This window comes from Tyto alba, unplaced genomic scaffold (assembly GCF_018691265.1).
Source record: "Tyto alba isolate M040663 unplaced genomic scaffold, T.alba_DEE_v4.0 Super-Scaffold_42, whole genome shotgun sequence".
Taxonomy (NCBI): Eukaryota; Metazoa; Chordata; class Aves; order Strigiformes; family Tytonidae; genus Tyto; species Tyto alba.
In genome coordinates this window covers 18,954,664-18,980,222 of record NW_024881318.1, presented here as the reverse complement: position 1 = coordinate 18,980,222, position 25,559 = coordinate 18,954,664, and the positions used below count along the sequence as shown (strand labels likewise).

At 39.4% G+C, this 25,559-nt stretch overlaps 1 protein-coding gene across 2 annotated transcripts; it reads right to left on the bottom strand.

The window, feature by feature from the left end:
- Nucleotides 1-1,400: 1,400 nt before the first annotated feature.
- On the bottom strand, nt 1,401-24,968 carry C7 (complement C7). 2 transcript variants are annotated; one of them, XM_032992309.2, is made up of 18 exons: nt 24,814-24,968; nt 24,472-24,527; nt 23,627-23,702; nt 22,546-22,687; nt 21,595-21,736; nt 20,628-20,766; nt 19,869-20,003; nt 18,451-18,694; nt 17,685-17,798; nt 17,094-17,260; nt 15,853-16,081; nt 15,133-15,304; nt 14,679-14,766; nt 13,169-13,301; nt 11,956-12,147; nt 9,493-9,589; nt 4,388-4,572; nt 1,401-2,766 (listed from the first exon to the last, which is right to left on the bottom strand). In XM_032992309.2, the coding sequence occupies exons 1-18, from the start codon at nt 24,817-24,819 to the stop codon at nt 2,582-2,584; spliced, it is 2,502 nt and encodes an 833-aa protein (XP_032848200.2). In that variant the 5' UTR covers nt 24,820-24,968; the 3' UTR covers nt 1,401-2,581. The 2 variants fall into 2 exon arrangements, with proteins under 2 accessions (XP_032848200.2, XP_032848201.2); XM_032992310.2 differs by lacking the exons at nt 24,472-24,527; nt 24,814-24,968 and adding an exon at nt 24,158-24,219.
- Nucleotides 24,969-25,559: the final 591 nt, after the last annotated feature.

Genomic DNA, 25,559 nt, shown 5'->3' with positions numbered 1-25,559 from the left:
GTGAAGAGGTGAATCACAGTAACTGGGAATGCTTCTGTACGGAAAGGGCCACAATGTGGCCAGCAGATGTGCACACCATAGGGATGAATGAATGATTGGACAGATTGTCATCCCAGCTACTGCTCCTACATGATCCTGGTTTTCCTTCACTAAATAGTCTTATTGCTTTGAAGAAAACTTCTACCTACTTACCTAACTTTTTTCTCCCTCCCAGAAGCTTTAGACAGTCAGCTGGCTGTTTTTCGTTTGTTTGGTTGTTTGTTTTTTTTTTTTTTTTTTTTTTTTAAAAAAAAAAAAAAAAAAGAAAAGGAAAAACGCATTGTTTATTCTAAAATGTTGTAAGATGTCCTCAGATTTTCAGAAGTGCTTTCTCATCGAGGCAAATGCAAGGCTGAAAATGGTACCTGACAAAAGTCAGGCAGGGAAAGGACTGCAGTGTCACAGCACAAAAAGGAGAAGACTCTTGCTGGATGCCCATAGGTAGGCAGCTAGGAGGGAAAGAGTCTATGATGTGTCTACTGGGAAGGAGCTGGCTGGGCTGAGAAGTAGAAGGGGAAAAGATGGAGTGGGTAATTAGAAAGAAAAAGGAGAGAAAAAGGATCCCTGTGAAGATTTAGATGGGTTAGTTAAACAGTGAGATGTCAGGGACTGGATGAAACATCTGAAATGCAGCCTTCATTAATATTTTGTCTGTCTTATCTCAGACTAATTTATTTTATGGATGTGGTGATCTGTTCCTGCTGATGTATTGAGACGATTATCAGGCAACCTTACTGTTTTTTTTAACTGCTTCTTAATTTCCCTATATTTGAAGACATGAATCACTACCACTATTATTTCTGTGCTATCTATCAGGACATTTCCATGGGATTTTCTCTTGCCTCCAGCACCTTTGGAAACTATGGCTACCCAGTGGGCTCATGGCTCATATCACAGGTTGTGACAGATGACCCTAGGAAAAGGCTGGAAATTGTGGACAAGATTGTTGGGAGTAACCAAGGGGCAAACATCAGGCTGTTCTACAAACATGATACTCCTGAGCAAATAATACAGAGAAAAAAAAATAGTAAATTAATTTGGCTTTTATTATTTTATTATTTTTATTCTACTTGTTTTCATCTATAAGCTATTCACAAAAATTTATGATTTGCTCAAGAACCAAAAAAATGCCATTAAATTCCAGACAACTTAAAGGTCAGGGGGTCCTTTCAGTTAGTGTGGTGGCAACCTTCCCCTCCAACATAGTGGTCCCCTTTAGAGGGAGTGTCCAAGGGAAAGCATACCTTTCTTGTTCCAGCTTAATCCTCGTTGCCAGCACCACTGAAAGCAAAGCTCTTCTGGCTGAGGATAGGGTTTATGTGAGGAAGCTACATATACAAATACGACAACTGAGAGAGTTGTTTATTGATAGTAGGTATTTATTGATAGTAAGAAATAAAAGCTGTCGCTTAAAAAGCATACAGGCTTCCTGCTGATAGTATTGCACTTGCTTGATCACCCACTTACTATCCATCCTTTTGTCTTTGCTTGCATCTGAGAATAGTCAGAAGGGATTGGACTACCAGGAAGGGTACATGAATGTACTTGCAGGGTACACCACATGTGAGCAAAGATGTCACTGCCTGACTACACTAGACAGCAGGTTTAGCTGTATAAGGAGAGTCTTTTATTCAGGAACAGTCTTAGGAGATTGTCCAAAGGTATCTCCAGGGGGCCTGCATGTGGAGCGTCTCCATTTCTGTGACAATACACTTTCCCTAATAGCTGCCTTTGAGTTTTGCTGTGGTGGAAGGCCTCTATGTGCAACGGTCTGTAAGCAAATTGGTCTTAGCACAAAGATAAATACATGTGATATGCAATTGAGTTACCTGTGCGTACAAATGTAGCTCATGATGATAGTTATGACAATGTCAAATGGCGATTTTTCATGAAGTGGGTCTGTGTAGGAGAAGCTGCAAGCATAGAAGTCTTCTCATTACTTTCAGCTGGCTTTACTATTAACGCACATTGTTCTGACCTTTAAGAGCTTCAGGCTCAACGACAGGTTCAGTGCTGTGGGTACTGTTTGCTCAGCTGAATAAGGTACAGTATGAAGAAGGTACTTTATTAAAAGAGAAGAATCATACCTTTTGCTCTGTAAAGTTTTATTGTTTTGTTTTGTTTTGTTTTTTAATCTGAATCTACTCAGTGAATGTATATGTTTGTGCAGCTTCAAGAAAAAATATATTTACAATGTCAAACACTGTAATCCATCCCTATAATTGCTACTTTGGAAACTACACTTCAGCATTATTTTTTAATTCTGATGGGAATTTGAAGTAAACTTGCCAATGCTAAGTCCAAGACCTAAGGAAGAGCTCTGTCACGAGTGGTAGTGGCAAGGGCAGTTCTGCTTAACAAAGAGCCTCAGGCCCTGATTCAGAGCTGATCAGAACTGATTCACACAGTCTCATCAGCTGCAGTGGACTTCACAGCAAAGCCTACATTTGGTAGAGCAAGGTTCAAAGTATGTCCTGCCCAAGAGTTGACACATTTTGACATATACCATGGCAATAAGCAAAATGAACCATAATGTATCTTATTAGCTCTGTACGTTGCAGGGCCTTATGCTGACAACGGTGACAGTCTCCCCCTGGCATTTCAGCCGCCCAGCCTCGCACTCGGTCATGGTCCGACGGGCAGCAGAGCCGCTCACTTCAGCACAGATCTGGATGCCTCCTTGCTCACATGGTGCATCTTCATCACAAACACAGTTGTTTGATTGCACTAAGCAAAAGCAGAGGAAAAACACTCAGGATGGCATTTGAATCAACAAAAACAGACTAAAATGTTTCCAGCAAAACTGTAGGATTGACAGCAACTTTCTGGAGGGTGCTCAGTATGAGAAAGACAAGGACCTGTTGGAAAAGATCCAGAGGAGAGCTACAAAAATGATCCAAGTAATGGAACACCTCTCCTATGGGGACAGTCTGAGAGAGTTTGGGTTGTTCAGCCTGGAGAAGAGGAGGGTCTGGGAGACCTTATAGTGGCCTTCCAGTGCTTAAAGGGGCTACAGGACAGATGAGGACAGACATTTAGTAAGGCCTGAAGTGATAGGACAAGGGGTAATAATTTTAAACTAGAGGAGGGTAAATTCAGACTAGATATAAGGAAGACATTTTTTACAATGAAGGCAGTGAAACACTGGAACAGGTTGCCCAGCAAAGTGGTAGATGCCCCATCCCTGGAAATATTCAGGGTCAGGTTGAACAGGGATCTAAGCAACCTGATCTGGATGAAGATGTTCCTGCTCATTGGACTAGCTGACATTTTCAGGTCTGTTCCAATGCAAAATATTCTATGATTCTCTTCCTAAACAGAAGCAATATCAGCTGATATTCAGGTTCAGTGGAAAAACCAGAAGCAGAAACGAGTGTTGCACTGCTGGAGCTTCCTCTGCTTGGAGAGGCTGATTCTGCTTGTGGGAAAAGCTTGCTGAAGGTGCCTGAGATATTGCTCTCAAAGACTTCTCTGATGTTACTGCTTGAACCGATTCATGTATCTACTACTCCAGAGTCCAGATAACATGAAAGATGAGAGATACGTCCTTGGACAGTAACAAATCGATCATGCAGACACTCACAACTGATACCTTTATTTACATACAGGCATTGTCACTAAGATCAAAGGATATACTGCTACAAGTAAATGTGCATATTTGTATCAGTGACAACAGCTAAATAATCAAATAAGAAGAAGGTCCCATCTGAGATTTATTTTTCATAACTGTGTCTTTGTTTTGGTGTTGTATGTTTATGGTTTTTGCCTGTGTTTGTCTCTGATGAAGCTCTGTCCAGTTTTGATTATCTTTTTTTGTTATTATTTTTGTCTGTTCAACCCTGCTAGACAAAACAGATGAACTAGCATCAAGCAATCTTTTTTATTCTCAAAACATGGCAATAAATGTGCCTCTATATGGGGCACTTCTAAAAACCTAATTTACTTCTTTATCTTTCCATTCTGCCAACCCTCCATTAAATGCAATGTAGTGTAGGACACTCAGAGAAATTAGATCAGGGAATTTGAAAACTTCCACTGCAGACAGATTGCAAAAGACCAGGACTATTTCCTCTGAGGGCAGAGGCATTCACCTTTGATCATAATATGAAAGACTGGGGATAGGCACTGAAGTACAAACAAAAGTAAGTGGCTTTCCTAGAGCTTCCTGCCATGTTTGGACACCAAACACTGAATTGATGGTTTGAAGCAGCTGAGCAGTGCCTGGAACTTCTAGAATGGTCTGGAGATACCATACCAGGACAAACCTACAGCTAAGGCATAACTGGGGATAAAGATTTCTGTTTGGTCATGCGAACAATTTTGCTTACAGTTGTGAAGAATCTCTTACCATCACATTTTTCCCATGAGCGGCATGATCCACATGATATTTCAGCTGCCTGAGGTATTTTGCAGTTTTCTGTATTAGTAAGAGAATATTTTCTGCCCATGCACTCCAAGGCATGTATCTTGCAAACAGTTAAACGTGTGTTTCTCTTGGTTCTTTGATCTATAGCACAGGTATCCAGGGAAGGACTGAAAACAAAAGCAGGTACAGTGCTATTTAAATGTGCTTTAGCTTGGTACCTCTTAAAAACAGCTGAGAGAGTGGAAAACATTCAGGGTCCAGTTCCAATGTCCCTGTTCAATGAAGTACATCCTAAGAGTGCAGCAAGGGAACTCAAGACATAGACACGTGAATAATTCAGACTCCTTCCTTTTCCACAGGATGCTGCACCTCAGCAGAGCCAGGACAAGTCCCCTCTGAAGGACAGAGATATTTCTGGATATTTGCCATTGACCTCAGTAGCAATGAGAGCAAGACTTTACTTAAAAAGGGTTCAGATCTCAATTTTTGTCTAATATATTACACATGTATACACCTAAGTAGATACACAGAAAACATTTCATATACATATAATGATTTATACACATATGTACATATATTAAAATATTTAATAAGTATTTCTTAATTATAAGACATTATAATATACTTAAAGACCTCTTCTCTGCTGCCCTTTAAATGCCTCAGCTTTTGCTAAATAAAATGTTATGATCAAACATCACAGACCAAGGATATTTCTGAAAATTTGTACACATGGCCACAGAAATTTTATGAAAAATCTGTTCTATTTATCCAGGGAATTTGCTTGTTTATTTACTGAAATTCAGATATTGCTCTAACACCTACAAAAATTAGCTTTTAAAAATAATAATAGAAATTTTTGGACAATGTTAAACAGGGTCTGCTTTGAGGATAGTTCCGGGAAGTTGTCATCATTTGTGTTTCATGCTGTAAGCGTAGGAGGGAAGGAAAAAGCCCTTCCATTATTTCTGGATTTTAATCTCAAACCCCAAGCTTATCCACTCGTTCTCGATACAACCAGTGGCATCTGTGTGGACTGAAAAAAAAAGTGCCTCTCTAGATCATGGCATACCTCTGATCTCTTGGATACACTTTACAGCCACAGGTAAGGTGCTATGCAGGGTACGAGAAAGCAGAGACACGCTCCCAGGGGATGGAGAGCTTTGAAATATGGCACCAAAGGCTTCTTTTCAGTACAGGTCCCCCTTTTGAACTCAAAACTACTCCCACAGAAACTTTTAGTGTCTAACAGGTCAGTTCTGAGGGTGAACTTCAGATAAACAGGTGTCTGGTGGGGAGGAGAGGCTGGTGAGGAACAGACAAATGGCCCTAATGAGCTTCAGGAGCCTGCCCGAATGGGAGGGTTACAGTCCCTGTGAAAGTAGCTTGTCAGGGTAGGGAAGAGGAATTTGAAAGAGGGAAGGTCTAGTAAAAGTCCTGACTCAAACCTTGCTTATTTGCTGGCCCAGTGTTAAGGTAACTTTTTTTTTTTTTCCTGTGAATTAGGAAGTGTTTTATTGTGGATTTATAAATAAGACACTGGGGAAAAGAGCCTGCTCCAAGCTTTGGGAATGATTCTCTGAGAGATGGTTTTGAAGTCTCTTAAAAGAGCTAGCTTTACAGAAAGTTTAAACTACCCATAACAAACTGTACCTTTAGCTCATTAGCTGAGCCTGAAAACTTTGCTGCATCTACCTGTAACCAACTATGTCGTCAAAGATTATTACCTGCATTACATCTCCTACTTAAGTTAGCATCCTCAACAGCAATGGTTCCCTTAACTGCTGTGTTTAGTCAAAATACCAGCCCTAGTAAAGTTTGTTGCCTGAATTTTCCTTAATGCTCTTTTGTTAACATAAAGAATGAGGTTAACCCTCTTATTCTGAGGGACAACAAGGGAACAGCCTAATGGATACTCAGCTCCAAGCATCTGATAAAGAAAGCTGGTGCATCTATCTGCATTTTATTGTTTGCTTGTGTGACTTCACAGCAAATGAGTTAGTGGTGCACTGATTTACAATGTGAAAGTTATCTTTACAGGCACAGGTATAAGAAAAACTTCATCTTTAAATATCATCTTAAATTTGGAAGAACAAAGTGTGATCCAGGGAAAGCATCTAATCTGTAATTTAATTGTTTATTATGTTTGAAATTGTTCAGAGACCTTCTTTATTTGAGCGATAAGTCTTACTATCTGAATCTTAAGGTCAAAATCTTGTACACAAGGAAGCTTCATTTAGTTGAAAAGATTAAGGCTGGACACAAGAACACTGATCTGTCTGCTTTGTACCACTTTAGCAACACCCAAAGGAGGGGAGGGAGACTGATTTATCCAGCTACTGAAGGCTGAACCCACGAAGTTCACGGTCCATGTTGCAAATCTCTTGTTGTGGTATAATCTCTCAAACTGTCTTGAAAGTGCTTCACATATTTGCTATATCTGGATCAGCTGGGAGAAAGTCAGTGGAAATAAACATGTTCAGATGCATAAGAAAAAGGATGGAGAATCTGTACCCATAAGAGAAATTAATAATTTGCACTCACTGCTGAGAAAGGATATTACACAGCTGGGAGCATCACAGTAGTGCAAAAAAAATTATTAGAGGCAAGGAAGAATCACTGTGTAAAGTGAATGTGAGAAATTCAGTACCTTTTACCTGGAAAGGAAGATTTGGATAAGAACAAGCTTTTTACTAAAGCTCATATTGTGACAAATGAAATAGCATAGGTAAGTCAGCAAATATCTTCTCTCCCTTTCACCTACAATGAGAGGCAGGCAACTTTCAGTGAAACTAAAAAGTGAAAAATTCAGCATTCTGGAAATTATTTTAACTTCTTAAAATTATATTCAACACCATAAGTTTTAATATAACACAATCCAAGAATTCTTAGGAGAGACATAGATGCTACACAAATACATTTGGAGGAAAAAGGTTGGGGATAGTACTTAGAAATAATTAAATTTCATCTTTCAGTGTGGAGATAGTCTTTAGCGACTGGAGGCTGAGGTTTCATCTGTATTAACACACTAACTGTGCTCTGACCCCTTCCTTGCACTAGGGCCAATTCACACAAAATAGCTGGTGTCTGTACTGTTAAACTCTCTTTGCCCCCAAAGGATGGGGACTGCATCAGCCTAGAATAGTACCTGACCCTTGTAACTCCTGCACCGTGCCTGAGAATTGTACCCTTGCCAAAGCTCTACCAGGAGCTTCTTTAACAATTAAGCAGGTCTGGTGCCCAGAATCGTTCCCTTGCTCTAACTGATGAGGATAGATGTAGCCTAAGGCACGACATCATGAGGGACAAATTACCCTTCACCAGCCTGTTGTGGGGTTCTGGTGCTGTCCTGGGAAGTCTCCATTGCTAGTCTCTTGGAAACTGAAAGGATGTAGGATGGATCTGAAACCACGATGCTCCTGAATTCCCACTTGAACTCTTGTTCCCAGTTCTCCTCTGAGCTGAGGCTGATACTGAAAGTCCCTGCCACAGTGAAGAAAGCCAGGTTACTTCTGCTCTCTGAGGAAGGACTAAGAACTGCTTACATGCCTTACTCCTACAGCCTTAACAGGCTGGCAGATCAGCCTGCTTTGACAGCTGATGATTTATCCTTCTATTATTAGATGTGTTATTTCAAGACACAGTGAAAAGATGGCATCAGGTAACAGAAATGACTGTTATCTATCTTCCTGCCATTTTGAACATAATTATAAAAAATAAAAACAGGCAAGTAGTAGATTAATTATAAGTGAAGCCTGAATGCATAACTGAATGTTTTAATTTAAATTCCAAGGTTACTGTGACTCTGCCCCTCTGGGCCTTCCCTACCACTGTGGACTCCCCACATCTTCTGTGTAACTAACCTCAACATACCCATGAACCAGAGGAGGGGTTGTTGCCTCACTTTAATGAGTATTGAGACAGAAAGAGTAGAACCAGATAATTAAAAATATTTAGGTGTTTCAGAATGGGAGTAAAGTCTTAGCAGAGTTGTTACAAACCTGGCACTTAATTCTGCATGCAAGACAATGGCCTCAGATCCCAGGGAAGTGTCCAGTGGGTCTACAGAAAACTGACCTAAGTTCATCAATTTTGATTTTGAGATGTTCAAAGTGTGCTAATTTGGCTTAGAACTAGAGTCACCATGCAGGGCACACCTGAACTATGTGGCTGATGGAAAGTAAACGTACTCCACTGAGAAGTGCTACCTTGAAATAACTTGAGCCAACTTATACATTTCTCTGCCTACTACACAAGGATAAGACAAATTTTGTCAGTTATCCTAGAGCTTCCAAAATGCTCAGTTCCTGCTGTGGCATAAACCTGGCCAGATTTCATATCCAGAGCTCACACCTACTGTGATGACTTTGTAGGAGACTTTATCCAGTATATCAAAACCAGCCCTGATGTTGGAGTGCTGAGCTCTTTGGCACATCTGGCCATCAGCTTCAGGTGGTGTCAGGTGTCTTCTTGTTACTCCTCTGTTTTGGTTGTGTTACCTCCATGTTTAGCAAAGAACTGAGTTACTAATTTCCTTACATTTCTCCTGCATTGCTTATTGTAGAATATAGGCTTAGATTGAACAGGAAACAATAAACTCTGGTCTGCAAGTTATGAGGTCAGGAAAAGTGATGTGACTGGTCTGTACAAACTGCTGTGTAAATGGGAGATTAGATTATTGTGCCTTTCATAACTCTCCAGTCTTTCAGCAGGGAAATGAAATCTGCTTTATTTCACTAGCTTACTGCTTTGATGTTTTATGTCCCAAGGCCCTCCATTCTAACTTATCCTCAATCTTCTAAATATCATTTTATCTTTTTCCATCTATTTCACAGATCAAGTGGAGCTGAAATTATCCCTTCACCTTCTGTCATTCAACCAAATTCCATCACTGTTAAAACCCACTGACAGCTCTGACAATGCAGGTAAGTGATGAACAGGACATTGATTGAGCTGTAAAGCAAACAAAGTACAATGCCTCCTTCTCATATGAGTAAAGCTTTCTCATCTGTCATGGACTGAAGACTTAAAAAATTTAATTGGTCTTGAATAAAGTGAGAAAGTAATTGCCAAATTCAGCCTGAACTTACCCACACTCATAGGGCATTTTGCACACACATTGTGACTGATGCACTTTCTCCCATGGCTGACATTTAGGCTCTGTCACTTCTGGTTTCACACTGGGCACTGAAGTAGAACAACACAGACAGTGTTATTAAGGGTCAGAAAAACAAGGCCTGTTAAAGGTCTACTCTGAAATTATCCTATCAGTTGAGCTTAAAAGGCACTGAATTATACAACCATGACATAAAGTCAGATCTTGCATGTTCAATAAAAGTATCTACTGCATGGAAGAAACACTATCAAAAAGATATGCTACACTTTGCAAAGTAACTGTTCAGTAATTTATCCATGGATCATGCGTCAGATGGAAGGAGACAGGCACTATGTTCAAGCTTAAACATTCATCTCATTTCTGCAGCAGCTGTTTGTTTCTGCTAAACTTAGCAGTGCTGAATCATAGCTGGCAACAGCTTTACCATTAGGTTTCAGAGTTACTGGCTTCACTGTTGTCACTAGAAAACCTAAGGCTCCAAAGTTCTATGTAGAAATGTGAACCTGAATATCTTTATACAGCGATGGTAATGGAAACTACAAGTTGCATCACTAGCCCTCAATCTGCACTAACTTTAAAAATAAAAGCAAGTGATTCTTGAGGAGTTTTCATGATTGCACATGTTCTGTTCTTTGAGTGCTGAGTTGTATTCCAAGCTTGAAAATTAAATAGGCCTTTGCTAAACACTCTTCCAGAGATTTCTGTATCAAGAAATGGCAAGACTTTGTTAAATCTGTACAGACACACTTTCCGAGAAAGCTTTATCCTGATCTGTTTTTTAGATTAGGTGTCTGTAGTTTCCCACTTTAATATTTCTGAACATTGTTACCTTTAAAAAAAACATTTTTTTTTTAGATGTCCCTTATGGGTTAAGACTTGCCAAGCAAAATAGACAGGCAGAAATTGCCAGAGAAGGTGAAGAAAGTTGCAGTGCATTGCAATACAGACAACAGCCATAACTCTGTCTTCCTACAGAGGGGAAATTTCCACCAAAAATCACTGCATTGTATCCACCCCTGGGGCTGTTGGTTGTATAGTTGACTGCTATTGACACTACTGATGACTAGATACTCTCATCCAAACTTATGTGTGCCATTGTGTCTGTGCATACATATCTTCTTAATTTTTACCCTGCTTATCTCATATTCTTTGTTTTTTTAACTGTTGTTCTAACTGTTATTCTAATGTAACTGTTGTCCCTTTTTTGGTTTTCAACTTTTGTACTAATGTAATGCCTCCATACAACCAGGCACAAGCTGTTTGTAAAGATGGAAGCACTCGAAACTGGCTGTAATTACTACTGGAATTTGAATACATGATGTAACAAAAAATTATGAAAAACAGTCACTAAGGGTGAGCCTAAGGAGTAATTGACAACAGTATTTCAGCACTGGTACTTTAGCACTCAAGCAGCCGTGAGCCATTTATGTACAGTTATGCTGTTCCTTCTGAAATCCTTATGCTTTCTGGGCATATGGATATGACACAGTGGCTGATGACTCACAGGACCATTGACTTTTGACATCTAAGTCTGATTGTCACCTGCCTCTTCCTTCAGCTGAGGCATCTTCAGGCAGCAGTTGGCTGATAAGGAGAGGGCAGACATGCATTGTAGGAGGTATGCCCAGTCTTCTACAGCAGTGGCAGTTTGTCCCCAAGCAAGGGTCTCCTCAGGTATATGAGAACATCCGGGGTCTCAGATGAAGAAGCGACTGGCTTGAAGCAGCAAGCTGCTTGGATGCCTGTATGTCACTGATCAGCAGCATAGCAGTGCTCAAGAGAAAGCCTCATCTACCTTCCAAAAGCTGGAAAAGGTGTCTTAGAGCTGCTGTATGCTATAGGTCATTTCCCTCTCTGTCAGTGCCTGCCAGTATCAACCCAGAGCTTAAAGAGCTGTTACTGTGATCTTGAAGCAGCATATTCCAATTCCTTCCAGTTCCTGGAGATTTACTCCATGTTAGCCGTGTGACTGTCAGCTGTGCAAAAGGAATCACCCAGCCCTGTCCTTCTCTCTGCCATGAGATGGTGCACTGAACAGCTTTCAGATATGAAAGCCATATCTCTAAGGTGCAGCTCACATGGTAGTGGTATTTATTACAGAACATGGGTGGAAAGTGAAGCACACTTGGGTGGCAGAATAGGCAGCATACATCCCAGTCAATATCTTAAAATACTGTTAGTGAAAATACTTGATAGCAATAGGGGAGTGGGAAGCAAACAGCCATAAGGGAACCTCACAAGGAATGTCTTAAGGCAACTTTTTTGAACAGCCCACATAAAACACACTCATGTTTGCTGTGCTTCCTGATGGTGATTTCAGTATGGCTTCTCTATCACTGTATCATCTATATCTCTGTCTGTATCTTTTACTAGATAAGCCATAGTCTGTCCAGGAAATAAATTCCCATATTGCACTTGGAGGACTGCAATGGCTTACCTGGTCTCTTGCACTGGATAGTCTTCATGTCAGGAGACCACTTGAGACTGGGCTCGCACAAAACAGAGTGTGCCCCTTCTAAATGCATGCCATGTGGACAAGACAGAGTTATTCTCTCACCAATCTCATACACAGGTTTCCATGGATCTCCTTGCAAATCCCCCTCCAGGGTGGGCAGGGGACAAGTGGTTTCTAAGGATTGAAGCATTTGAGATAGCCTCAGTGAATCAGCAGATTGCAGAAGGCAGTCACATATTTTATCTTCTAAATTCCTTAACAAATTGAACAGTAAGATTAGATGATTTTCCTATAGAAACATATTGTGTTAGCATGGGATATTAACTCATCATACCAGCCAAACATGCAATAGTAAGGACAGAGTGACAATATTCTACTGCCTGCAGGTTCAGCCCTAGCTTGAAGAAGGCTTCTCTGTTCTTAGGACCCATGCTTCTGCTGAGGGTTCATACTAGAGAGTAACACACTAGCAAAGAGAAGTCATACATATACAATTCTGGGAGACCATGTACTGATACACAAAGAGATGGCATTTAAGAGTGTGGACTAGCATTCTGTGAGTAGTCAGTCCTGGCTGGAAGGAGGAAAGAATAGTGTTGAACTGCAGGTCTGAAAATTCACATCTGTGTGATCACACTCAAAGTTGACTCACAAACAGAATGTGCAGGGAAAAAAGAAAACCTAATGGTTCCTGACCCGGTTAGAGGAAAAGAGTTAAGTGGGGAGATCATCCAAGACGTAAAGTGATCTTATGTTGTGTTGAGTTTTTATGTGTTATGTTGTGTTCTTATGACCAGGTGGTTGTTTGAGAACTTTGTGGTTGCTTAGTGTTGCCCACTGGACCTTTTCCTCAGCTGGATTTACACATAGACTCATTCTCATGGTTTGTGGATATAGACACAGGACTGAATTAATTAAGCAACAAAGTTTGTTTCCACAGGAAGTAATTCCTGGGCAGAATTTAGTCTCCCTCACTTCCATCCTTCCTTAAAACCAGACTTTATGGGCATATTTCCATTTCAGTATTAAAATATCTGGATTACAAATAAAAGTCAATGTAGACCTGATTATGTCTAGGGAACTGGCAAATGCAGGTGTGTATTTTTCCCCCGTTGTCGGAAATCAGACGTTCAGCATATTTCACTGGAATTCAGGAATGGAGTTGTATTTCAAACCAAGAATCAGTTAGACATACCCTGGCAATATCTGTCTCCAACTTGCCACTGTAAATTACTGCCACATTTAGCAACAGGATCACCAACAAGAGAATATCCATGTCTGCAAGCATAAACAATGCTTTTCCCAACAGGGTATAAGTTTTCAGCATTCTGAAAGAAAAAGAACAGGTGAAATTTTGGACATACAATCTAAGAATCACCAGCAGTGTTGAACTCCCTTTGATTCTGGGATGCAGTAACTGAGGACAGTGAGAAATATTAATACCACTCTACAGTGCTCTGATGGGAGTGTCTGGAATACTGGGGGCAATTCTGCTTAGCAACAGTCAGTAAATGTGATCAAAATGGAGATGATGCTGCAAATAAGTTGTTAAAATACAGAATATTTGGGCTGTCTTTACTTAGCAAAAGGGGGGTTAGATTTGAAGGTACCCTGTGTCTGGCAGTGGTATGTCAGTGATGGAACAGCTCTCTCCTGCCAGTGTATAAACCAGCTGCAAGCACAGCTGTTACCAAGCATTAAAGGGGGGACATATCTCTTGAACAGCCTTCTAGGGGGATCAGTGGAGGGTATATGGCTTTGCTAATTCTTAGGATGGCATGTTAACAGCTTGCTAAAGGTTAATGTGATATGGTCACTCAAAAGAGCTGGACGTGAACACACGGGCCTTTTCTCATTTTATATCCTGCTCTCTTCTGAGGAAAGATCTTACAAAACATTGAGAGTACTCCACAAATTGCAGAGTTTTACCTTTAGTTTGTGAACCAAAAGTATCAATATATGAGACATCTATTGATTACCCCCAAAAAAATCACTGGCAAAAGAGGGAGAACAAGATTTTGGATCTTGCCTCAGGTTGCAGTTGTGCAGAGGCAACTAATGGATTTTGAACAAATCCTTTTATCTATTTATTGAGCAGAAAGACTCTAGACAGCCTCGTAATATGGAGAAGGCATAATCCATTCCTCCAAGGGAGGAATTTAGTCTCCCTTGTTAAATAGGCCCAAGTTACAGTCATACAGATACCTTGCCAGATCATAGCTTCACCAGTGAACAACAAAGTGCAATGGAGAATTGCAGAGTGTAGAAGAAAGATTCTTAAAATCTGTTTCTAATTTTGCTACAGACTTGTTGGATGACCTTGGACAGTTTACCTTCTGTGCTGTCTTTTCTCTAGTTTCCTGTGCTTTAATATGTAATTCATGTGATTCAGAAAATATTTAATGTGTGTACAGGGCAAAGTACAAGTAGATTGCTTTTTTCTGTAGGTACCATGGTCCATAAAAGCAAGGTTCTGGTTTTGGGGGTGGGGCTTTTTTGGTTTTCTTTTTTTTTTAGTAAGAAGTCTTGGCTAATGTCGTGCAAACTTCAGCCAGGGAGAAATGCTGAGAGAGCTGCTAAACAGTAGCTCTGATACTAAGCTTACCAAGATAAGGATGAATTTACTAGTGAATATCTGTATTAGCTGTAACAGAAGCACTGCAGGTAGGGATAGGACAGATAACAGAGTAATAGGAATAACTTACTTGAACAAATCCATTTTCCAAGAGAGGAGGAGGTGAACAGAACTCTGTAGGAGTTATGGATAGATCAAAACAGTGTGGTTCAATCAAGCTATGAAGCAAACAAAAGTATGATTTAGTTTGAATTTAGTCTCCCTTCCTTTCAAAATTCTACACTTCTCAGTGAAGCCCATTTTCAAGACAATTATGAGTCCCATTTACATCACAATTATACTTAAATCATGTACTGCCAGGCTGAGAGAATGCTAAATAGAATGGTGTCAAGTTTACTGGCTTTTACCCCATTTTCTACTCTTACCTTGTAGCAGATTCACAGCTTCTGAATTTCATTTTGTTTCAGCTTAAATATGAAAGCTCAGTTAGTGATCTTCACCTTGAATTCAATAGCTTATGCACCCTTCTGAAATAAATTTTGAAATCTTCCTCTAGTACACTCAGAATGGCTTTTTCTGCTTACCGAAAATGCTGCAACTCTTCATCTTCACATGGTCTGCTTTCATGCTGCTCTCCTATGCAGTCCTTCCCACCATCACGTGGGGAGGGATTGTTGCAGGTTCGACTCCTTGATTTCCTTCCCCCTGAACAAGGACTCCAGGAAGACCAACAACTCCAGTGTCCATCAACACCACCTATGCAACATTTGGGAATATTTCACATTAAACAACTCTGTAGGTGGTTTAAAGGAACAGGCTGTTCAAAGCTTGTGATGGGCCAAACTCTGCCCTAACAGAGAATACCAGATTGCAATGATCTTATACTTCACCTTTCCTAAACTTGCCTTTTACATAAATATGATTCCACAGAGTCTGAGAGAACATAAAAATAACTACTGGCTACAACTAATTACAAAATTGAAAAGCAGGTATTTTTAAAGTTATTGATATTAATTTAGCATGTATACTTATTTATATAAGGTTACATTTTGAATTGTTAGTATTGTCCACTGTATTTAACAATAATAACAGTTCTTTGTTAAGTTATTTGTGTTTGTCCATGTTAAGCAAAGATTCAGGCTCAGTATGCCCCTTCCCACGCTGTATGTCTTCGGCGATAACTGACCCAAGCAGACACTGCACATCAGCCACTCATTCAGGCTGTGCAGCGGGACAGACAGACTCTGGAAGCAGGACAGCGCACTTTGCCGCTTCCAACTCTGACAAGTTTAAAGAGTACTGACCTGGCTGATCTTGCACGAGGGTTCCCAGCTCACAAGCTGCTCCAAAGGTGTAGGGCTTGCAGTAACACACACACTGAGTTCCTTCCACAGCCGCCTCTCCACCATTCTGGCAAGGCTGACATTTGCAGGGATCATTTTCAGACATATATTCTTCAATGGCTTGTTTTAGGTAATGCTTTTTGACTGAGGAGCAGGGCACTTCCTTTACCAGCTCATATAATGGTGTTAGCTACACACAGTAAAGAAACTTTTATATTAAATAGTTATAATTGGGATATAACAGTTTATTAGCACATTTCAACATGCACAATATTTTGTGATGTATGATCCTGCACGTGGAAGTTAACAGATGTTCTAATCTGCTAGCTAGCTAAAATCTTATGTTAATATTTAATATTTAATACTAGCCTTTTTCTGAAAAGTCAGCTCTGCTTAACAGCATCCCTTAGAGCTAGTGGTAGATAAGTCATGTTTAAACATATTTGAGCTGTGAGATTACAGTTGAGATAAAAGTATAACACAGACAACCAATGTATAGTAACCCAAATTCTCACAGAGCTATTCCCAGCCTTAAACTGGACATTTAAGCAACCCATGATGGTATTTCACTGAGCAGTGATTGAAAGTAAAAATAAGTGAAAACATTTTGCATTTCTATTGCCTATTTTATGATATTCTGTGTTTTTACATTTAATTGAATACTTCCTGACAGAAATCTTTTGGGTTTATACCATTCTTTCAATACATGGACATTTCTCAAACAGGACTTAGATGAAGTAGCAGTGAATATAGCCATGCCCAACTTTGAAGTGTCTGGCTTCCAGAAGCTTCAGTTATGCTAACCTTCTGGATGCAAAGAGAAAGAGGCGGGATAAAAGGGATACAAAGAAGTTGGCAAGCTGAGTGGAAGCCATGGAGACCTGCCAATATGCATTTCAGGAAAGGGGCTATGTCAAATCTGGGCTTTCTCCAATGGTGGGGTGATCCTCTATTCCTAAGCAGAACTCCAGTAAAGTGACTGAAGGCTGATAAGATTGTAGGTATTGACCTGCCAAAGGACTTAGATTTGTGAAACAGTTGATCATGGCATTTTCTTCCCATGAACTTTTCCTTGTTATAAAGTGATCTGAAAACAAAATGATTGCAGACTACAGCCTGATTAATCAACTGCTATAGCTTAATCGTTTCTCCCCTTGAGGTGATCCCATCTGCTCATATCTGCTTCAGGAAAAGAGTCTTACCTTTTTTTTAATTACTCTGGGATAGTCTGTCACTGATCTGGCCCAAAAGGAGTATCTCTGACTGTTCCCAGCAGGATTATTCAGCTCTAGATAACTAAGACCAGCAACAGCACTTGGGCTTCCTCCTTCTATGTAGGTGTCTCCTTTAATCTTATTACCACTGCTTCCTGTAGATTCAGAATGGGAAATACAGACAATACCAGAATTGCTGTATTTACAAATGGAAATAGAAACAATACATGTAAAAACTATGCTAGCAAGCAGTGAAAGGACTCATTAGTGCAGATCAATCACCTGTGCCCGGATCAAGAGCTCCTACATTGATAACGTATGTAAGAAGTATCTGTTTTTGCAGGTGTCTTGGCAGCCCTGACTTAGGGTGTTCAGAAAAGTACTAGTTACTGGGAAAGCATTAGCAATGGCTGATGAATATTGGAGAGCCTTTTAAACAAGGCACTTGTTGTCTGGGTTCAGCGCGTTAAGATAGAGTTCAACAAAGTTATCAACACCTGTTCCTCATTTTGACAGCTATTTAGGAAGAGGTGAAAGATGGAGACATGACAACTGTACGAGTCACTCTTGAACACTTACCTGAAGAAGACTGTAGCAGTTCATCTAGTTTGGAGCACTTTACTTTCTTCTTTTTCACAATGAATGCGTTCCAGCCTGATATGGTGCACTGGTACATGTCTGCTATGCTCATACCTGAAGATAACCAAGCCATTAACAATTCTGTACAAAAAAAGTGTGTTGGATTAATTTCTGAGTTTCCCATTGACTTGAGATGTCATGAAGTATTATGCCTAAATTAGAAGGCAACTAACTAGGATGCCCTGTGGTAAGGTCCACAAGTTGCTAAAGCTTATGGATGAAGGCTAAGAGATGGAACGTGTGTCTGGAAAAAGTTTCTTGTTTTTTTTCATCTCTTTTCTCAGCAGTCCCAAATTCTATAGCACTGTTCCTCACTGAGTACCATCATATGTGTCACTCTGGAGTTTGCTCTGTTTGTAATTTGTTCTGCTTTACACAGTTTTTACCCAACCTTCATCTCTAAGTAACTTCGAAGCTTTAACATTATTTAAGATTTAGATTGGCACTAGAATTCAAGTTTATCCTGATCAGGTCCTGAACCGACTATCAAATATTTGTTACCCAGCGCACTGCAGGTCACAGATGTGGATCTGGAACTAAATGTTGTGGTTTGAGCACTTTTTCTAATCTTTCTTTTGCCTGTGAAGAGAATATGGTGACTCGTAGAAGTCTCTTACCTGATTTTAAACATTATCTGGGAGAATATGCAAACAAATTTTTATTCTTGTTTATTCATTTTGATGTAACAAATACTCTAGTACTCTACCTTCTGCTTTCATTTTGTCAGTATCCATATAAAAAATAACTTTGTAATGTCCTCCCAGAGATCCAGAGTGTAAGAAATGAGTCCCAAAATGTTCAATAAGTCTTCGGTAGATGTTGTATTCGTAGATGACTGGAAGGTTGGCGAGTTCCTTCCAGAAGGGCTCGGCAAGAGTGAGAAAGTCTGGGCGATTGTTAATAAACTGAGCAACTTCCACACTGTTCTCAACAACCATCAGCTGCTTACTCTGGGGGAAGGAAATTATGTCAGTCATGCTCCATGTCACTATCAGGGTGGTTCCTACTAGCCAGATGACATGCACATTATATTGGCTACTAACCAAGAGCTTTGCAGAGCTGTTAGATATGTCTAAGCAACTCAGTGAATGCAAAAAGAATACCCTGAAGTTAGGAAATATCTTTGGGACCTTTATTTATAATTGCTGCAACATCTGAATACCTGAAAGCTAGCATAATGATAAATAAGAAAGGAAGATATCACTCTTCAAAGCTAATGGTGGTTTTCAACACCAGAATCTTGGCAGTAGGAGGTTAACAAGACTTGTCTGAAAGCAAATCAAAGGCACTACAGAGGCCTTCTTTGCACCCTGTTTTGTCTAGAGGAGCCTTTCTTTGCAAAGAGGTCTAGCCATTTTGAGGATGCTGCTGAATTATATAATCCTATATACCTATGCAACATTGTTCACCTCAGCCTCTCAAAGCTGGTTTTGAACATTTTTATGCTAAATCTCAAAATATGTCATTGTTAGTGTGGTAAAATGAGCTTTCCCTCTGCCAGCTCAGGGGACAGAAAATGTATAAATTTGTTACTTGATTTTATTTGCTATAAGATAGAGGTTATACTTCATAATTGAGAGTTACTCTCAAATTAATTATCTAATGATCCTTTTCAAATAAGTCAAAGGTATAAGCACTGTGACCCCCTGGCTGTTTAATACACCCAATCTCTCTCTTAATAGAGTTCTACTAATGGAAATGTATTATAAAGCAAATTAATTTTAATCACAAAATTATTTCAATTTTTTCGCTCCCAGATACTGACAGAGGTAATAGGAAAAAAAAGGGCAGTAAACCATTAGAAGAAAATAGAAAAGATTAATCAGTTACAAGAAGAAGCCAATGTTCTTCTTCCTCAAATAGGGAGGAAAACAGCTAGTAAATAAATAAATTACTAATAAAGAGGTAAAATGGAGAAAGTAAAAACAGCAGCCATTTCCTCTTAATCGATAACCAAACCAGTGATTTCTTTGTAAAGACTTTTTGGGACTTTTTTCTGTCATGCACTTTGTGACAAAAATATCTAGATAAAAAAACTCTTTGCATCTCATGATAAAAGCACATTTAAAAATTTATAAAAATGTTTATGCAAAATACTAAGCTACAGTGCCAACTTATACATACCTTTTGACTGTGTTGCATAATTTTATTCTGTGAATAACTATGTCCACTGTTTGATTTTTCATACCTCTCTGTGTGTTTCATGTAAGACCAGCTGCTGTTGAAAAACTCATAACTGAAATCATTCTGAATTTTAACCTAGAAGATGAAAAATAGAGTTCTGTATAAAGAGTATCATGAAGGATGTTAAACATGATAACTTATAGAGTCGAGCAAGTTCCTTCTGATGTAAAAAGTCCAATGTGTTTTTCATGCTGAATCCATTTCAGGTTTCATTAAAAGTACTGAAATCTATTGGAAAGTATTACATATATATTTATATATTTGTATGTTAAGTATTTATATTATGAAGTAAAATACTTTAAAGATTGCTTGGCATGCTTTTGATAAATGTGAGACAGACCAAATCTCTGAGATAGTGATTTCAAACAAAGCATATCTCTGGAAGGTCTCCATAAAGCACCCAAAACCCTTGTGCGTGCAAGATTTCTTAGTGTGATTCAGAAGAATGCTAAGGAGATGACTTTACAAACTAATTGTGAGGGAATTAGAAATCACATCCAAGGAATTACAATATTTTTGCCTTTCATTTTAGCAAGATATATACCAGTTTGTATTTCAAAATAATAAGTGACTGCAGAGAGGGAACAGGTGTCATTCAGCTGTGGAAACCTACCTGCCAAGAGAGCCTACAAGCTTTGCATCATTCTCCCAGCTTTAACTATGACTCTAAATATAAAGCTGTGCTTAATGGAAACATACCTGGAAAGTATAAGCAAGAAAGCTTTCGCTCAGCCTGTAGTATTCTCTCCCATCGCCACTAAAGACCTTTCTGCATTGTCCTCCAAAGTTTTTTGTATGAATGACTCTTCCCCTAGTCTCACCAGTAACAGCATCAAAGCTACATAAAGAAAAACATGAAAGATCATTAAGACAGAGAGGTAGCAAATTATTTTATAGGATGCAAAAATTACAGAGCCATTATAACCGAATTATGTATCTGCAGATTAAGACCATAAACTGATTTACCCATGAAAAGGGGATATTGGTTGATAGACTTTTATACCTGCAGAACTACAGTGTGCATAGCATGTTACAATATGGAAAGCAAAATGTTGCTCTTGAACAAAAATGAACACATACCATTATTTTTTAACATTAAAACATTAATGTCTATCACAACTGGTTTTATTAAGTTTTATTGTTCCAGAAAATAATGCAACACAGAAACAACAGGGCGTCCATTCCAAAATGGCTTTTGTATTATATCTGAATTATATTGCTTACCAAGTGATACAACTACACTAAGGAAACTCAAGATAATTATTTTGCTAGGTTGAAGATGGGATGTATAAACAGAAATCCGTATGGGTCCACAGTACTAAATGCAACAGCAATGAACAAAAGGAATGAGCATTTCTGGCTTATTTTTTTCATGCTGATGACCATGTATTATTGGTTGACATTTCATTTCATATCCTAAAAGATGTTTTTCAATAGCAGGAATGAAAGACACAAAGCTTTATTCTGTACTTGAGATCAAAGTGCCTGTACATCCTGGTTGCATCGAGCCACTGGAATGACAGAGGCTATTGTACCGAACCCTTTTGCATATGGGACATTTTACCGTAGGCCCAGGAAGGCTATCTGTACAGCCAGAGCTTGTAAATACAACAAAAATGTAAATTCATTTGGCAGCAGCACTGCTGAGCTTGGTGCAGTACATTACCCTGTTCCTGTAAGTTCTGAATTTGGAGGTGTTTTGTCAACATCACACACAGTTGTTTTCTCTTCACATTGATCTTCATCTGCACCATCTTCCTCACAATCCTGATCTCCATTGCACACAAGAGATCTGCTAATGCACTGACCTAAATCAGAACAAAAGTGCATGGGGAAAGAAGTGTTTCTCATTTAAAAATAAATAATCTAAAATCAAAGCCGAAGTCCTACTTATCTACTACATTAATTAGCTTGTTCACCTCCATGATAAACAGTCTGGGCTTAGGAGGGCTTGTGAAATGACAGTAAATGTAGACATCAAGAAACAGTATATAGCACACTTGAAGGAACCACAGCCATTCAAGGCTTATGGTATATTAATAAAGTAGTTGACTTCGAGATTTATTTTCTGAGCTTTCATCCTTAGACCCTATCACTTGTGATTAACTGTGATTATCTCTCTGGTGGCACCAAAACATGTTTATCACGTTCTTCATTGATAAACATCTATCTACTGAGATAATATGCTTTTTTGTGAAAGTAAGGGAAGCTGCTTGGATACAAGGACTGGGTTGGGGAGCATTAGTTTCCATGACCTCATTCCAAGATGTTTGGATATAGCCTAGAAGAGCTTTGAACAATCATATCTAAGGTTGCATTCCTTAATTAGCTTCTCATAATGAAAAAAACTCTACTCTGGGGCAAATTAGTAAGGCAGATGACTTAGAGAGGCTACTGGGGCTACAACGTATTATCTGCAAAGCTCTGCAACATTCCAGATGAAATTAAAAACATGCATAGTTGAGGCTGGAAAAAAAAAGAAACATCCTCCTAAATCAAATTTATGTGCAGGTCAAGGGTTCTGCAAAGCTATTACCCATTTACCAAAGTTAAAGATAACAAGGTTATCCTCTTAACTTTATGACCAGAAAATGGTAAAAAATATCTTGGATGGTACCTGAGAAACACCTGAACCGATCACCACAGCCATCCTCTGTTGGGCATCCTCTTGTGGGGGTGCATGGTCTTGTTTCAAAGGCATCCCCAGAGCAGGGGTTTCCCCCATATTGGCCATGAACTGCTACTGTCCGTCTCCTAATCTGAAGGCAAATGACGGGAGATCTTAGAAAATCCAAATAGAAAGCAGAATAGTTTAGTAGTGTCAAGACAATGGTACCACTCTACTGCTGTAAGGAAATGAGACATTCACTATTTTTTTCTGAGAACAACCACACTTGGTATTACCACAAATGGTAACAAACTCTCAAGTTAATAGAAAGACAACTATTTTATCTATAAGGTCTTTAGACTGATGCATAAGATTGGCTGGTTTGTTCAAAAATCTAATATATAACTGAAACCAAGAGAAAGCTGCTGACAAATTTCAGTTTTGTATAACGTTTTTAATAGGACCAATCATGCCTGATATGAATTTGCTAAAGCTCTTCAATGTAAACAATGTCATTGAGGAAGATGATAAAATCTAACATCAAATGGGCTACTTCTTTGCTTCTAAAAAGAATAAGTACTGTCTCATGGCACACCTGTAATTTTGACTAATCCCTTCCTAATTGATGCAGTGTCAAAGTAAATGAGAAGGAAAATCAAGTGTCTTGTTCATCAACAGTGTTGCACTGTAAAAATCATCAGCTTGTTTTCATTGAGAATAATACTTTGCAACCAAGTTTTCTCTCCTTAAGATGTGACTCCACTAATAAAAAAATCAATGGAGTTGGTATAAACCAGCATCAGTGAAGGAATGGCTCAGTTTACTAAACAGTTCAGTTGAGCTTTTTGGAACTATTACCAAAATAAAAAGTGCACAAATTATTTTACAACATTAATATCAAAGGGAACATATTGGGGACAGACTGGGGAATTTCCCCTCAGAGTTCTTTTTTCTTTAGCCTTCTCATTCTCCTGGGGCTTTTGTTTGACACCTGCTTTGGGGTTTTAAAGATAAAGCAGCTCCTTAATTACTGGGAAAAAATTATATGCTTATGAAGTCATGAGTACAGAAAAGGTGTGTCTGTCTATACCTGTTTTTGAGTACAGCCATCACACTCAGACCAGGGGCCAAAAGAACTCCAATGGCAATGGACCGGAGGGGAAGGGCTGCTCCAGTAGTATTTTTTTGCATTCGGAAAAAAAAAAAAAAAAAAAAGTGGAAATTCATCAGAGACATCCATCAATAAGCATTAGAGCAAAACTTTCCTAAACAGCAAAGCAGGCCTTCAGTAACAGTTAGGGGTATGATCAGACTCCCTTTAAACCAACTTGGATATGTTTTTCATGTGTAAGAACTAAATCAATCCCAGCTTGAGCTTTCTGGTCACTGAAAAGAAGAAATTAAATACATTCACCTGGCCTGAAGATCAGCAAGAACTTTGTGCAACCATAATATAATCTTCAAAGACCAGCTTCCAATTGCAAAGCAGGGAGAGGCCAGTTCACATCTGGAGATCCTCAGGGTGCTACAAGGGGCTGTGTGTGCCCATGATGTGTAGCAGACCTTCCCGCAGCAACTCTCAAACAGGCAGTTTCCCAGTGGGAGGCACTGAGGGTGTTACCTGCCCTGGGGATCGGGGGTGGCTTGGGGTAAGACGTGCTGTGTTTCATAGATGTGCATTGATGTGGCTTGCACCACTGCTCTGTGCTCTCTTCCTGAAGGGCGGATGAATCCTCTGGGCAGAGGTAGGGGACACCATCATGTCTCACTCTTGTCACCACTGATGGCAGTGGCAATGCTGACACCAGTGTCTCATCTCTCAGGAAATATATCTGAAGACCACTTTAAGCCCTGCCCCATGTCATGCACCAGAAGTTGTCTGTTAAATTATACATGCTTAGTCTTCAGCATGTAATTTACTAAAGAAGTATTTACCTGACAAAAATGGAAAAGAAGCCTGAAACTTCCAGCAACAGAAAAATCCCCAGCACCTGAAAAAAGAGGAGCAAAAGTAAACTTACTTTTGTTTTCTGCTTTTTCTGTTAGCTCATGCAGCTGTTCTAACTTTCTGCAATCTTTACACTAGTCAGCTTAAGAATAAAGGAGAGCATCACACTGATTTTCCTCAGCTTCATTGTTCAAGCTTTTCAGTTTTATTCTTTCTTGCTGTACTGCCCAATTACATTTTCAACTAAGTATTTCTCCACATAAATTAATATTTCATTGCACTTGCCATATTCACTTCATCAGTACAAATTAAATAAGCAATTGTCTTACCTTCATGTTAGATGAAATACTCAGATATCCAGCAATTACCAGGGAAAATGCACTTCCACTCAATTCAGCAGCCAAAGGAGTCAGTCAGTCTGTCTGCTACTGTATGTCTCTTTTCACTCTGCCTTGCTATTCTGCTTTTCTTTCCCTAAAAAGGCTGAATATTGCCAAGGAATTTTAATCTTAACCCATCTACTCCTCTCCAGGGACACTGCCTGCTTTGGGAACTGCTCAGTGTTTTTAAGACATATAAATCAAGGCTTGAATCTACTGACTGGGGTTGGCAGAAAGTTGTGAAGAGCGCTTACTGGAAGCTTGATAGTCTTTTCCATATTTTCTCTCTCACGGTTTCTTTCCTCTGAACAAGACTTTTCAGAGATCCCCGGCCGGTCCTGGTGTCACATACACTACACCACAGCTGAGTCCCCAGTAAGAGCTGCTCTAGAATTAAACTGATGTTGCTAAGCTTTAATTCTGATCATGACTCTTCTGTCTCCACTTCTGCGGTCATGCTGATTTTTGTGCCTCTGTTCTCACACTGAAAATCAGCTCATGAATCTGAATGCCAGTTTTGGCCAATTCTGGCATGGTCTTGCCCGTGAAAGACTTACTGAGGTCATTCACAGCCTCTAGTTTAAATGACACATCAACAGCTGGTCTTTTGTGGGGATGCTCTTACAGAAGTAAGACCACTTCACTTTCTCCCTCCTCACTCTGCCAAGACCTCTTATTTTTTCTTTTGACTTTTT

Coding starts and splice junctions, on each gene's coding strand:
- C7 (XM_032992309.2), bottom strand. Junction 20,004..20,627: donor TTCTTGCTTATACTTTCCAG/GTATGTTTCCAT, acceptor TTCATCTTCTAG/GTTAAAATTCAGAATGATTT. Junction 14,767..15,132: donor GAAGAGTTGCAGCATTTTCG/GTAAGCAGAAAA, acceptor TTTGCTTCATAG/CTTGATTGAACCACACTGTT.